The sequence below is a fragment of the Trachymyrmex cornetzi genome, unplaced genomic scaffold (genome assembly GCF_001594075.2).
Source record: "Trachymyrmex cornetzi isolate Tcor2-1 unplaced genomic scaffold, Tcor1.1 scaffold482, whole genome shotgun sequence".
Classification (NCBI taxonomy): Eukaryota; Metazoa; Arthropoda; class Insecta; order Hymenoptera; family Formicidae; genus Trachymyrmex; species Trachymyrmex cornetzi.
This window is the reverse complement of record NW_017299641.1, coordinates 1,212,082-1,227,517: the sequence shown is the minus strand read 5'-3', so window position 1 is coordinate 1,227,517 and position 15,436 is coordinate 1,212,082. Positions and strand designations below refer to the sequence as shown.

The 15,436-nt window shown below is 33.8% G+C and overlaps 2 protein-coding genes across 5 annotated transcripts; one reads left to right on the top strand and one right to left on the bottom strand.

The window, feature by feature from the left end:
* The first annotated feature begins 207 nt into the window (after positions 1-207).
* On the top strand, positions 208-5,444 carry Pop1 (POP1 ribonuclease P/MRP subunit). 4 transcript variants are annotated; one of them, XM_018513946.1, is made up of 4 exons: positions 208-287; positions 354-479; positions 1,377-2,825; positions 4,384-5,444. In XM_018513946.1, exons 2-4 carry the CDS (start codon positions 359-361, stop codon positions 5,415-5,417), a joined length of 2,604 nt encoding a protein of 867 aa, XP_018369448.1. In that variant the 5' UTR covers positions 208-287; positions 354-358; the 3' UTR covers positions 5,418-5,444. The 4 variants fall into 4 exon arrangements, with proteins under 4 accessions (XP_018369448.1, XP_018369450.1, XP_018369451.1 ...); XM_018513948.1 differs by having other exon boundaries at positions 214-250; XM_018513949.1 differs by lacking the exon at positions 208-287 and having other exon boundaries at positions 301-479; positions 4,384-4,755; positions 4,870-5,444.
* Positions 5,445-6,426: 982 nt separating this feature from the next.
* Positions 6,427-11,350, bottom strand: LOC108765297 (elastin). Its single transcript, XM_018513950.1, has 4 exons — positions 11,290-11,350; positions 9,582-9,943; positions 8,744-8,959; positions 6,427-6,632 (listed from the first exon to the last, which is right to left on the bottom strand). Exons 2-3 carry the CDS (start codon positions 9,941-9,943, stop codon positions 8,776-8,778), a joined length of 546 nt encoding a protein of 181 aa, XP_018369452.1. The 5' UTR covers positions 11,290-11,350; the 3' UTR covers positions 6,427-6,632; positions 8,744-8,775.
* Between the last annotated feature and the right edge of the window lie 4,086 nt (positions 11,351-15,436).

The window sequence follows — 15,436 nt, the reverse complement described above, 5'->3', positions numbered from 1 at the left end:
ATAACGCATAACACATGAGGCATAAGAAATTGAACCAACCAGAGTTCTCTATTATATGGAAGGGAAAGAAACGGAGAACTTCGATTGGTACATATTCTTATGCATTACGTGTTATGCGTTATGCAAGAGTCTGTGCTCCCCGCTTATGCCTTGACTCTCCCCGAGTCTTGAGTCTCGAGTCTTTCTACGTTCCTTAGCCTCTATGGTCATTGATTTTCCACGTTTGGTCAGCTTGGTGTTACGGAGAGAAGTAAATATTTGATCCGCGGTGTGCGTAAAAAAAAATTGTACGTAGTATATATATATATATGTGTGTGTGTGTGCATGTGTGTATTATATATTTACAAATTTAGACACCATGAAGAAGAAACAATTTGATGAGTTCTTGGGAGAATTTCAGTCACTCCCACATGAGGTGTCTATTATGAACTTTGTCTCTTCACGAGCTCATGAAATTTCTGCGATGACATCTTCAATAGGTATGCGAAAATATTTGAATTCGAATGGTAATCGTTAAGTTTATGTCTTCTTAAAAATCGATGAAATTATGCTTAATCAATGCGTTTTTGTCCAAAACGAATGAATTTGGTCAAAAAAAAGCATCGCTCTGTCCCACGAACCAAGATATTAAGTGTTAAATTTGATGACTATTAAGGTTAGAAAACCTGTCACAGCCGCGAAATACTGGTCACGCTCTATGGCCAGTGATCACTTGCGCATTAGTTTTTGATATTACTCGCTATAGCAGAGTGTACGAAATATGAACTTAATATTTTGAAGTGAATAAAGCACAATGAAATATTCGCAAAAAAAAAAACATGTTAAAAAAAGTTCTGCGCTACTCCAACCATTTGTGAAGAGTTGTAAACTCGTGTGGAATCGTTTACGACGACAAAAGTTATAAAACTTTCCACACGAAGCACGGTTCCACGTAGGTTTCCGTGTTTGCACGCAAAGCAAGATTTAATTTAAAAAAAAAAAAAAAAAAGAAAAAGAAATTTACTTTGGTTTTATGAGATGGTAGGAAAATGGGGAATTGTTCGCATATACATCTGTACCTAGCACCGTGATTGCGGAGGGTTCCGCTCCCTCTCCCCCTTTCCCCTTTTACTCTTTTTTTCATCCAATAAGTTAATTACCACGTAGGACGCGCGGTATTCATAGACCATTTTTATTTTAAGACCGTCTTAAGTAATGTCTTTAGATACTAATATGGCTCTCTGATTGGTTTATCTGATTGACATCTTAAAACTATACTTAAGACGGACTTAAATATAAGATCCGTATAGTCTGTGATTCTATTCTATCTAGATGAATCTAACTTGTTATTATTATATTACATATTGATTGAATTATTTTTTTCTTTTTACTTACAGAAAATCCTAAACAGACCAAGTTAATATTTCAAAAACTTCCAATATATATGCGTAGACGTGTCATGTCTCATAATGTCAAAAGATTGCCACGTAGACTGCGAGAGGCACATTTGGCACAAATGGCAAAATCAGGAAATGGCAAAGATTTACCATCCACAAACAAACGATTGTCTCGAAAGTATCGTAGAAGACCACGCAATTTACTTTCCGAATATAATCACAGACAACGCGATAAAATATGGTTAGAAACGCATATCTGGCATGCAAAACGTTTTTACATGATTGACAAATGGGGATATAGAATTGCTAGTCATTCAAATGATAAATGTTTTAGAGCTAATTATCGAGCCGCTACAAAATATTGTCTCCTACAAGATATTTCTTATTATACTTGTATTGAAATAACAGGAGAAGAAAAATCATTAAAGACTACTTTGAAAACACATTGTAACACATCAATGTTAACTTTCACAGCGAAAAAATATATTAATGGTCATAGAGAAGGTACTTTAATGTTTTATAAGAAAAATGGTTATCCACAATTTCCTATTGGTAATGTGGATTTTTTCTGGCAACCAAACAAATCAGACGTCCAAACAAATGTTAGAACTATTTGGATCTGGGTACATCCTGCTTTTTATGACGATTTTCTTAATGAAATTATATCAAGTTTTGAATTTAAGCAGAATAATGTTGAACAAGATGTAGCTAGTACTATCCATAACTTGAACTGTTTGTACACAAATAATGTAGGTTGTACAATGATTATATTAAGAAATGCATTAAATAGATTTCGGCTTCGTGGGGCATTGACTCTAAATGTACTAACGAAAGCATTACAATTGCCATCCTTAAATAAATTAGATTTTTGTACAGATTACACTATTCTGAAAGATAATGACAACTCATTAAGGAGTAAAATATCAATAGATAATGTACAATCTACAGAGAAAAAAGTGATTGATAAAATAAATGAAGATATTACGATTTCTAAATATCTAAATACAGAACTTGGTAAAAATACATGGTATATTAATTACTATAAAAAAGAAGAAAATAAGGAGGCTTTCAAGGTGCAAGAACAATTATGGCAAATACTGATGTCTTTGGGATCACCAAATTACTTGGCAACAAATATGATTATTGGAGTAACTATTTTAGATCCCCGCTTCTATTTACCTGAGAAGAGAACAAAATGTAATACCGAAATAACAGAAACATTTTCTCGATCGATTCTAGTTGATCAACTAGTAACTAATTCTAACTATTCTCCAATTTGGGATTCAGAAATACGTCGTATTGTAAGCAGTTCTTGTATGCCTACAGACATTATTAACAAACTCAGAAGTGAATGTCTTGTGCCCGGTGTCTCAAACGATCAATATTATACTGAGGACATTATGGCAAAGATACCTATACTTCTTATTCAGAAGCCGGGAACTATCACAGGTATATAATGTTTAATTCTTGATATTTTTTGTAAGAATATATTTAAGGTGGACCATTTTAATTTCTATAATATCCAAATTATTTTGTAGGTATTTTTCTCTCATTTTAGAAAAAAAGATTTTAAATAAAAAATTTACAAGTTTGGGATAGGAATATGATATGGGCAATAATTTTATATTACTCGCATTTTTTGTGAAATTTATTAATGTTATTCTAACTAAATATACAAGAAGCATTACTTTCGGTCAAAGTTAGATGATAAACTAGTACATATGACCGTACTCGCGAGCAACTAACGTCATCGTATTCTCAATAATTTAAATTTTCAAATACTCTTACCTCCGGAGACATGAAAGTATTATTAACCGACTTGTCTGATTATCTTCTAATCTACCTTTTTTTATATAATTCAATTATTAGATTATATATAGCTTCATTAAATTTAAAATTCAACTTAAACTTAATTAAATTTTAATTTAACCCTTACTGTGTTTGTACATGGTCGGGTCATTAGTGACCGAGCAATTCCTGTTTCTGCAAGTTTCTTTGAGTCTTCCAATAATTGTAAATTATACTACACTTTATTATTTTCCAAAATAAAATTTCAATATTTATTTAGTAAGTTAAAAGTATGTTGGTGAATTTTTTTTTAATCATTTTGAATAGAAGAAAAAAACGGATGGATTCTAGTGATTCATGTTTGGATGAATGAGGCATCAAATTACACACGCGTGCGCGCGCGCGCACGTGTATACACATAATTAAATATAAATTAATACATGTGTGCGTGTGTGTCCTTTCTTCCTTTAGGGATATGCTCGTTTTTGCTTCATTTTGGAGAGAAACGCAAAAAAATACCAAATGTGATTTTCTGTTTGCTGCGTTCAGCAGAATGTTTATTTTCCAATTGTTGGAAGTTTTCTTCGCGCTGATTGAATTATATCTTTAGATTTAGAGGAATAATCTTACCCCAGCAGACAATCATAAAATACAGTTGCAAAACTGTTGCGTTCTATCGAACGTATCCATTACATTAATCAGATTAGTGTTTGACTGTGACATGAGCTCCGTACAAAATGCAATGCGTGCATTGCTGCAAAAGGCCAATATTTTGAATATCTGCATTAAGCAAGTGACAATGTGAACAATAAGTGTAAATGAATAAGCAATAAATAAGTATAAAAATTAAAACTGCGTTTTGTCTTTTTTTTGCGATTTTCTCCAAAACGAAGGAAAAACGAGTATATCTCTAAAGAATTTTTTTTCTTATTTTATCAATCCTCTACACGCTTCCACGAAGTTTGATTATTAATTAAATTCGGGACATTCTGTATATATGTATATATGTATGTGTACACACACACACACACACACACACACACACGCGCGCGCGCGCGCGCGCGCGCGTATACGTACATGTATAAAATACAAAAATAAAAAGTTAGATTATACATTTAAAAAGCTTATCCTACATATAATCTTACGAAATTTTTAAATTTTCAATTTTTTTTCTTTGAATATCATTTATTAAGAATAATGCAATGACGTATGTTGACAGGTTTAGATTCTGGCATAGATGTTGTTGTACCAGCTAGATGGGCAATGCCATTTTGGCTTGCATTTTTAATGCAATGTGCAAGAGCAGGTGGACTTCAAGAATCAAGATCGATAGCTTTTGAAAGTTTGAATCCAAATACACCTGATGTCAATGATCCTGACAGTCCTGCCTACATAAGAGAAGCATTAATTACAAAGGAACAATTGACTAAAAAATATTTCCGTTGCCCACCAAATAGAAGAATTAATTTTGTCAAGTTTGGAATTCGTAGTCCTTTCTTTTGCGATTGGAAAAATTTGATGAAAAACTGGTCGGGCAACGAAGATTTTTATGTTCTAAGAAATCGCGAAATCTTGCTACTTTTACAAGCAGGTATTTGTCCTGCCAAAAATAAAAATGCAAAATTTCTTGCTCGAAATACGCAATCTAATTTTCCAAATTTAGACGATTATAAAAATTGTTTAATACATGTTCATATATCTATAGTGGGAAAAGGATCGCCGAAAAAATTTGCTATCATATGCATGCCGACATTCGAAGATTTGAACAGGATTAAAACTAATAAGAAATGGTTTGGACCTGTAGAAAAATGTCATAACGATCCAAACGAAAAAATTCGTAAAGCATTACGAAAAAATCATTTGATAATATTAAAACGACTAAGACGACAAAGAGTTCGACGGAAGCAAGTGTTGAAAAACAATGCGTTAAAGTTACTAAAGGAACCGGACAAGTTAAACGAAAATGAACGTACAATCGTTTCATCGCATCGTAAAATTATATCTGATCAACTGGTAAAAATGTCTGAATTATATCTTCCAAAAAGTGCAGAAGTTCGTCATTCTTGCGATAGAGAAGTTATGGGATATATAACACTAGGGAACTTTTCATTTAGTCAAGCAAAAGGTATTGGTATCGGATATATCACATTAATCTCATTACTCGGAATGATTAACGAAAAATCTAACATCGTTCTTGTCAGAAATCCTCAAACACGACAATACAGATTAGCAGAATTAAATATATTAGTTTGATATACAATGTGTATTTTATATTTTATATACACTTGTATACCTTATACATACAATGTATAAAACATGATAGATGCGTATTCTTGTAATTATTTGCATCTTAATTATTGTATCTTTGATGAAATATATTTTCTATGAAATGTGTTATTTATGCAAAGATAAATTTTTTATTTTTATTTATTATCTTGACAAGACATTTTTTGAAGTCAGTGAAGGATATATAGGGTGTCCCCGATCTACGAGATCGCCTCTCGTGAGCAAGTAGAATAGACTGAACAGAGCCGAAAAGTCCTTTATCTCATTTTGTAATTTTCATAATACATTAGAAGATATTAATTTCTGAAGATCACCAAATAAACACGTATCCGCGCGGACAACTTGCCAAGTATACGCGCATCGGTCGCGGTCGCTTGTCGCACAGGGATTACCGGGTATAGGCGTGCGCTAAGACCCGTTTGCACTAACGTTGCTTTGACTGTAAGCGGAGCTTAAAAAAAATCTTTTTTTAAAGCCGATAGAGACAGAAAGAGAGAGATTTAAGTCACGCTTAAAAGTAACGTTGGTGCAATCGAGTCTAAGTATTATAAAGCCCCGTTTAGGGGTGCGTTCCGAGTTACGCAAATAGCGCATAGACCACAGTGCATAGGCCATATTCGTATATTACTGCCAATTAACTGCTAGTATTGAAAATATCTATATTTCCAGTTACGTATACTATACTGTACTAACAACTGGCGATAATATACGAACACTGCCATAGAAAATCGTTTCGATTTAATCAATGTGCGCTTTGGTAGCGCTGAGAAATTCCTAGATTGCACTATCCGTACCGAATTCTTAGCACTCTTTCCAGTGCATTGCTTCTTCTATTTTCACTTGAGACAATTGATGCATCTGATGCGTTCATGCAGTCTATGCGCTTCGTGTGTAACAAATATTCGTAGTACTGTGATCCTTGAATGTGTCGGAAATCCTTTTAAGAACTCTAAAGAAAATTTTCTTTTTAGTATGTCTTTAAGGTTTCTTTATTGAACAAAATCAGATGCAAAAGTCAGATCCAAAAAATATGAATATTTGAGGGAGATATAAGTAATTGAAAGTGACTGTGCCATTTGCACACTGCTGTGATTTTGCCACGATTGTGGATGAACGAGTTGGAATTTTTCAATTTTTTTTTTGTTTTACTTTGTTTATGAGATCCCTCTCTATAAACTGAACCTAAAATAGAAAAAAAATATCAAGATATAATATGCACAATGGCGGTTAAAAATTAAAAAATGTTGAAAAATTCATGTTATTTGCTGTTAAAACGGGCCTACAAAATAAATTTTTCGTATACAAAAGTAGGTGTTCTTGAGAAAATTTTAAGTCGAAAATTCAAATACCAAAATATCGAGACCATAATATCTTTTAAATTAATAGTTATTAAAGTTTACTATAATCACGGGGACTGACATTAATTCGTGCACTCAAGCACGATGACATAACAAATGATAAAGGTATTACTCCACGAGGGCTCTCTCAGTAACTTCAAGATCATATACAAAATATACAATGATATTTTTATTAAGAAATTGTTTTTGCTTCTGTACGAAATCGATTTGTCATATAGAAGCAATAAAACAATTTCTTAATAAAAATATTGCATATTTTGTATGATACTTTGTATGATCTTGAAGTTGCCCTCATAGAGCAGTATTTTTACTTGTCATATCATCATGTCTGAACGCATGAAATGTCTCAGCTCCGTGATTAGTGAAATTTAATCGCTACTAGTTTAAAAAATATTACAGTCTCGACATTTTCATATTCGAATTTTCGACTTAAAATTATCTCAAGAATACGTCCTAAAGGAAAATACGGTAGAAACCGAACATCCTGTATACATACATAATGTGATATACATATATGGAAACAATTCTGATATACAGAGTGAGTCACCTAAGGCCGGCCATCCGAATAACACTCACAATTTTGGAGATAGGAAAAAATATTTTAAATGAAAGTGGAATGGTTTCAAGGGAGAACGTATTTTGGTCATATTGTCTTTCTTCTAGGTGGAGGCGTCAAAAAGATATGAAGGTCACCTCTACTTTTTTTTAATGCAATTGTATGATTTTTTTACGTAATATGATTCCTCTAATTATTCTGCATATAAAAGTATTAGAGTAGAAATATCAAAAAACCAATAGTTTACGAGATATATTTTATTCTGGCAAAAAATATGTGCAAAAAATGGATAATTTTTAAAATAAGTATATGTGTTTTCTTTTCACCAATTGATTCATTATTCTTTTCGTAAAAGTATTAAGGTACGATTATCAAAAAATTAATAGTTTACCGAGTTATTTAACATTATGTCAATATGTATCACAATAAAGTATAAAATATCTCGTAAACTATTGGTTTTTTTATATCTCTACCCTAATACTTTTATATGTCATATAAGTAGTAGAGGAATCATATTACGTAAAAAAAATTATATAATTTCATTTAAAAAAGTGGAGGTGACCGTCATATCTTTTCGACGCCTCCACCTAGAAAAAAGATAACATGATCAAAATACGTTTCCCTTGAAACCGTTCCACTTTCATCTAAAACATTTTTTCCTATCTCCAAAATTGTGGGTGTTATTCGGGTGGCCAGCCTCAGGTGATTCCCCTGTATATGTGTAAAATAAAGTTTATGTAATGTTACGTTTGTATTTCCACAAAGGTTGCAAAGAATTAAAAAATATTTATTTTTAAAGACTCTCGTATAAACACATTTCTCTGTGAATGAATCTCTTTCTGTTTCTGAAATTATTTAATTAATTGATTTTTAATCGTTGTATTGTGTCATTCTGAATTTTTTTTCTTTTTCCTTTTGCCATTTAAATCCATCTAAGGGATGTGCGTTCCAAAACTCGACTATGTCAACCCGAGTATTATTTTTTTCTTGTTTAAAAATTAAAAGATACTCTAGTTGAGAACAGGCTTGAAAAATTTCTCATACGATAAAAACGCACAAATGAAATAGTGGCCTAAAAAAGCAGTAATTGTGTCTAGTAAGAAGTATATATTGGATCTTACAAGAGATGATAATATGTTAGATAAGGACAGATGCGTTTGAACAAGAAGGCGAACGATAAGAATTAACTGAGTTTGAAGTTAAAAAGTTTATTATTAACATCGGTTAAGTTCAGTCATAGCATTTCCTTAAACGTTGTTATGGTCTTTACGAAACACCTTGTAATGTTTTTAATTTTTTTTTTTATACATTATATTGGAAAATGACAATTCAGAACAACACCAAATAATAGTTTTGTAATATATATATCAAACTCTTACCTATAATGCATTGATCGGAAGTCAGTCTCAATTTACCAATAGCCATAACCTGGTCCATAATTACCGTAGTGATGGTAATTATGATAATGAGGATGGCTGTGGTAGTGATACTGATAATTGGGATAGCTATGATAATGGGGATATCCATATCCTCCATATCCGCCATATCCTCCATATCCTCCATATCCGCCATATCCGCCATATCCACCACCAAAGCTAAAACAAATGTAACATTTTCCTTGACACTTTCATTCTAATATCTTTAGCAAACTTTCGATATAGTTAGACTTAATATGAAATCCGATTAGCATCACGTAAATTAAATTAACCCTCGTGCGTGTAAAGTGAGTCTTTTAATTAAGGAACAGTAGAAATTTCAAGTAACTGTAACATTGCAATAAATTAGAGAGGGGATCGGAGACCCTAACTTAAAAAAATAGATAGGATATTACAAACTCTCTTTCTCTCGACCGTAATGGTTTTCGTCAATTTGCTGCGATCCTGCGAGCAAGTAAAGTCACGAGCATTCCGTGAAAAATTGATGGACAGCTGTCCATTAATCCGCTAGTCGAAAAAGGAATCTTCGGTACATTTTATTAATTTGTACTTTAATCAAATATGAAAATATGCGAAACAATTAATTTATCTCGAAAAAAAGACTTGTTTGACTTCTCGCTTCTAACATCACGATTTAATGTAGCCGTAGCGAGAATGCAGGAATTTTTATATTACTTTGTAGATGTACACCTTGATTTATAAACTTGACGTAAAATCCTGTCTTCCTTTACTTTCGATATTCCGTCTTTTTAGGCAGTTTCCTTAGACATAATTGACTCACTGTTTAGCCCCGTACAATCCACCGCCAAGGACTCCGGCACCGAGGACTCCGGCACCTAAAGCTCCGGCACCCAAGGCTCCGGCACCCAAGGCTCCAGCACCCAAGGCTCCAGCACCGAGGAGAGCACTACCCAAGAGAGCCTTTTTCAGAAGCAAAACTGGCGCTCTTTTGTTACGCGGTTGCGTCTCGGCTACTTCGCCTGATACCGCTTCCGCCTGGTACAGTTTCAGCGGTGCAACTTCCGATGATACCGCAGGTGCAACTAAGGTCTGTTGCGGATTCTGACCGACGGTGTCAGACTCCGCTTTAACGTAGATTACAGCCAACATAGTAGTCAGCATCACGATGTACCTTATCGCCATCTGAAAGAACATAGAAAATTATACTCTCTTGTTATTTGTCTCAATCTCTTATAAACTCGATCAGTACAATTCGTATTGTACACTTCTATTTCTATAGCGTGCGCTTAACTCCGCTATATGTTACCGTTATTTTGTTATAAATGTAATGTTATATATTAAACTACGATAATACGCGATAATGACGTCACAGTGATTATTTAATATTTCAGTTCATTTTTTCTCATGATAAAATATTCTACCAAATACTAAAAAACGTAAGTAACGATCGAGTTACTTATTCCCATAATTCTGATTTTAGATTTTACATCCTAGCTATATCCTATTTCTAGATAAAAGGACAATAAGGTCGGTTTTCGGCCCTATCTCAATTTCATTTTAAATTGTCGGAAACGTTTTATTATATATTGTACGAATTATCGAAATTAAGTGATTTTATCTTAAACGAACGTATTTGACATCTGTTATCTTGTAATTAGTCAGCCCCACTTTTACCATCAACACTACTATAATTTTGTCGACGTATCTATCTTTTAGACATGCGTGTTACCTGGAAAGTTTTTCTCCAGGATCAATGGCATGGATTTGATGCTTCAGAAATCGATCTGAAGTGTATAGCACGCCTACTATCCTTACAATTACTTTTTTTTTTCGATAACGCGGATAAGTAACATCGTTACATTTCTTTATTTTTAACGTTAATAACGCAATTACATTTTATCATCTTTATTTTACCCCCTCGAAGTGACAAAACTTTTGTCTAAAACATTTCTTCCTAAAATGCACTGTTTATTGAAATATTTGAGGTGGTCAATTAAAATGGGACACCCTGTATATGTACGAAACGTACATATATAAGTTTTAAAAGAAAGAAGTATCTATATATGTTTAACCACGTTGTAATTAATTATTCCAAATAGCAAGATGGTCATAACTCATAACGATAATTTAATCTTTCGTCATTTGACATCATAGATTAAATAATAAACACGTAAAATAAGTATAATATTTCTGACGATAAATTATCGTTATATAAAAATATCATGCCATGTCTTTAGGGTCTTAGGAGACACTACCGTGTCTCCAGATATCATCATTTTGATCGAACTTATATTTAATAAATATAAATAATAAATAACATTATATTATAATTATTACTTTTTTCAATTATAAATTTGTTGTTCACCTTCAAAATATCTTTTAGATACGATTTTTGTTACGATGGTATAGGCAAATTTGAACACAAGGGATTCTTTTTCAACTTGACAAAAAGTCTTGTTCCTTGAAAAGTTGATTAAGTTTGATTTATGTTTCTGTCCTCTCGTCTTAAATACGGGTATGTAACGTACCTTGCTGAGATCACGTTTTCGAACGAAGACTGACTCTTCTTGGAGCAGTAGATCCAAAGACTTTTATACGATGAGATTGGACTTGGTCGCCCCTACCACAAGAAACTTGTAAACATTTCACGTTCTTACTAATTCTCTCATATATCCATATTTTCCATTTGGCTACACCTTTCTCGAGGTCTCATTTAATTGTCGGAGTCAAATCGATCGAAGACTCGTTTCCCTACGCGCTGACATTGAACCCAGTCTAGTGACTCTACAGGAATTTCGAGCTAAAGTTATGCTATCGTACAGATTGTCAATTTCCTCACATCCATTTAAGTTTTGGACGTCGCCCATTAATTTCTAGGATCTACTTATGTTATGCTTCTCGTATTGCTTTATTTGTTTGTACTGCGGTTTTATTCATTTTTGAATTAGAAAAGTACTACAATAATGAATTATACTATATAGGACACAATTTTAAATGATCAACACGGTACTCGTGTTATCGATCAAAAAAATGCAAAAATAAAAATCTCCCCTCCACAGAGATGATCCTCCGCGTAAGAAGTTATACATAGATATCAATTTTTTAAGAACAAGAATCTTTTAACAGTATATATGTGCCGTTTGCATACTTTGAATATCTATGCCATGCAGAACGCATGTAAAAAGCTTTAATAGCTTCTTATTAAATTGAAATTAAAATTTATAAAATTTTAATGAAACAAAACTTATATATACGGAATTAATATTAAAAAATATTGTTTTTAAATATAATTGAGAAATTAAAAAATTTATATTTCGCTTCGATATCTCTCTGTCATTATACTTTTTGTTCTAAATGTTAGCAGCAATAATAAGGATTTGTTAAAAATGTAAATAGGGAGAATTTTAAGCGAGAAAGCGAACGAATTTGCGACGATCATTGTGAAAAAATAAACTACGTTCATCGCGACCTTGGTACATACAAAAAGGCGCGTCTCCATCTTTTTACGTAATGCATAATAAATGCTAGACGACAGAATTAACATAAGAATGTACATAGGGAATTCCGAATTTCATCCGGAACATTGACTCTTTTTTTTCTATGTTTCTGTATCTCCGTTTCCATTTATAAGTGCTATGAAATAATAACTCAGATCGAGAAAGAGAAGCACTAAAAACTGAACAGTCGTTTAGATATATAAAATTATATCTATATAATACTATATGTATATAAAACTACGTTTATAGTACTTTTACTCTTTTAATTTGATATCAGTAAACTTATAATATATATGAAAAAGTAAAAATTATATGTTATTTTCGTAATTTAATTTTCCTACAAAATCCATTGGCATATTTTCTCTCTGCAGTCAATATTTATAATAATGTTTATAACAATTTGTTACAAAATTGATATATGAAATTATATCAGAAATATTTTAATTTCCATGTGTCAGTTCTATTTTTAATTGCTATTTTTTGTTTATTGCTTCTCTAGTGGAAAAAATTCGTTGAAATTTCGCGAACACGGTTTTAAGTTTTGAAACATTTTTCAATGAAATTTCAGTAAAATTTCAGTGAAATTTCGGAGAAATAAATTAATTTATTTAGTTTTATTACTAAAAAATATTATTGATTAGCATATTCAAGAATACGATAAAATTATTATTAAAAAAATAGAAACGTTTCTTCCTGAATTCGGGAATTAATTTTATGTGTTTCCACACAAATGATCATCTATTTTAATGCTGATTACATCAATTATATACGATAGGTGGGAGCTAGAGTTCTACATATAAAGCAATATAATAAAAAGACTCGACATCGAATCCCCACCACCGGATCGGATCCCTACCATCACTTCCTGCGCCATATTGGGACACCAGTGTCGTAGTTAGTAAGTCGTAAACAATAAACATACTCCAACCTCCAACACTCTATACTTTGTTCACTTTGTTGTGGCGATATTGACATCCCTGATTAACTGAAGGCAGCAAAATTGAAGAAAAAGAATGTACTCGGTGGATTCCGTTAGCGATTACGTGTGTCAGCTGTGTTACATAGCATATGTGAACAGCTGTGGTAACAATTAAAGGCCCGTCTACAATGCACGGAGTAAGAAGTAAGAGTAAGAAATTGACCAATCACAGTCGATTATTCTTCTCACATTCGACTGTGATTGGTCAATTTTTTACTCTTACTTCTTACTCCGTGTATTGTAGACGGGCCTTGACGCGCTCAGTGGAAACGTACCACAAGCGTAATCACTTGCGTCAACCAATCAAATCGTTTTACCGCATGTAAAGCCGGTTCTACATTAGTTGCATGCTAGAGAGGAGATATATATAGAGAAAAGCGACATTGTTATAAACGTACCACAAGCGTAATCACTTGCGTCAACCAATCAAATCGTTTTACCGCATGTAAAGCCGATTCTACATTAGTTGCATGCTAGAGAGGAGATATATATAGAGAAAAGCGACATTGTTGTCCGAGTTTCTGATTGGGTATCCCCTCCTAAGTGAAGCAGCCATATTGTGACCGCAGCTGATTACATGTAGCTGCACATGTGGCCTGATGTGGTCGCCGACTTCAGTTGTGTCTCGCTTGTCAGAATGCAAAAGGAACGTGCATTCAACTAAGTTATGACACAGAGAATCACTACACCTTGTTATTCACATCGAAGTACAGAATTGGAGATTGGAGTATGTTTATGTTTACGACACTTTAGCGGTCGAAACATGGCGGCGTAGGGAGTGATGGCTGGGATCCGATCTAGTGGTGGGGGTTCGATGTCGCTTCTCTCTATATATAGGACTCTATATAGGCCGCGGTCCGATACACGCTCACAACGCTTAAAAATCATTTCATCCTTGTTTGTCAAATGTTAAACGAAGACAAACAATGCTCATGAGCGTTGTCAGCATGATTCGGACTACGGCCATAGTCAGGAGCTGTAAGCTTATTGGCTACCGTGTCGCATCTTGTCATGCGGCAAGCTAAATTTTCACGTTGTATGTACGAACCGGCTGTTTTACCGACAAAAAGGATCACGTGGTCCAAATTGATGAATATCAAGCGTCCATTTTGATCACGTGATCCTTTTGTCGCTGAAATAGCCGGTTAAAGCAGCTCGTGAAAATTTGCCTTTAGGTATATACATACGTACGCACATGCATACAGAAGCCATAAATTGAGCTGTATAAACGTAATACATGGTTCACAATTATGCATCAAAATGATTAATTAAATGTTCGGATCATATATATATTTACACGTATCGCCAAAATTAAGATAATATTCAGTAGAAGTTACTAGTTATTACCTATATCAAGCGCACGATGTAAACTAAGCTAGAATTTTGTATTCTCCAGTGATCTCTTTCTCTAATCCATGGTGTCTATGGTCTATCGTTTACACGAGTTGATGCAAGTCGATGCAAATCGACGCGAAATAGTGAGGGATCGTTACTTGTGTGAAAGTGGGATTGTGTTACGTCTAAATAAGAATAGAAATATATCTCGCGGAGGAAATATATATTGCATCAGGGAAGATAGTGTGCAACACGCATGCGATTTTTTTTCGTCAGTAAACGGTTGTACAATTGGGTGCCATATTGCGTTTCAACATTTGGGTTTTGATTCCCGACGGATCTCGATAAGACAGAAAAAAAGGAAAGAGAGAGAGAGAGAGAGTGAGTGAGAGAGGGGGAACAGCAGCTTGTGTTATTACTTTGATCTCCTTGAACGAAGGCGCATCCCGTAGGGGACTCTGTACAGTCTTTATCAATATTTATGATTTTTACATCATCATGGGCGAATCTGACCGCGAAGAGACGGCACATCGGCGGTAACAATACTGAATGGTACTCAGTGTAGTGTGAACAATATAGTGACTCGCGTTTGTGTCGCTCTGTATATACAACGTGCGGATCGCCAACGAAGATTGCGGATCTCGCAATTTGTTAGTAACAGCGACAGTCAGCTAGGAAGAAGGAAGAACCGATTTGAGCTAGCGGCTGATGCGTCTTCGTGAGCCCCATCCGTGTTGCGCTCGCCATGACGTTGCTGTGAAATCCGTATCTTAATAATATCAATCCCGATGTTGGCCATAGGATTGTGCCAATGTAACTTTCGTGCTTTTAACGTGGTGGAGAGAATCCGAGGCGGCAGCAGCA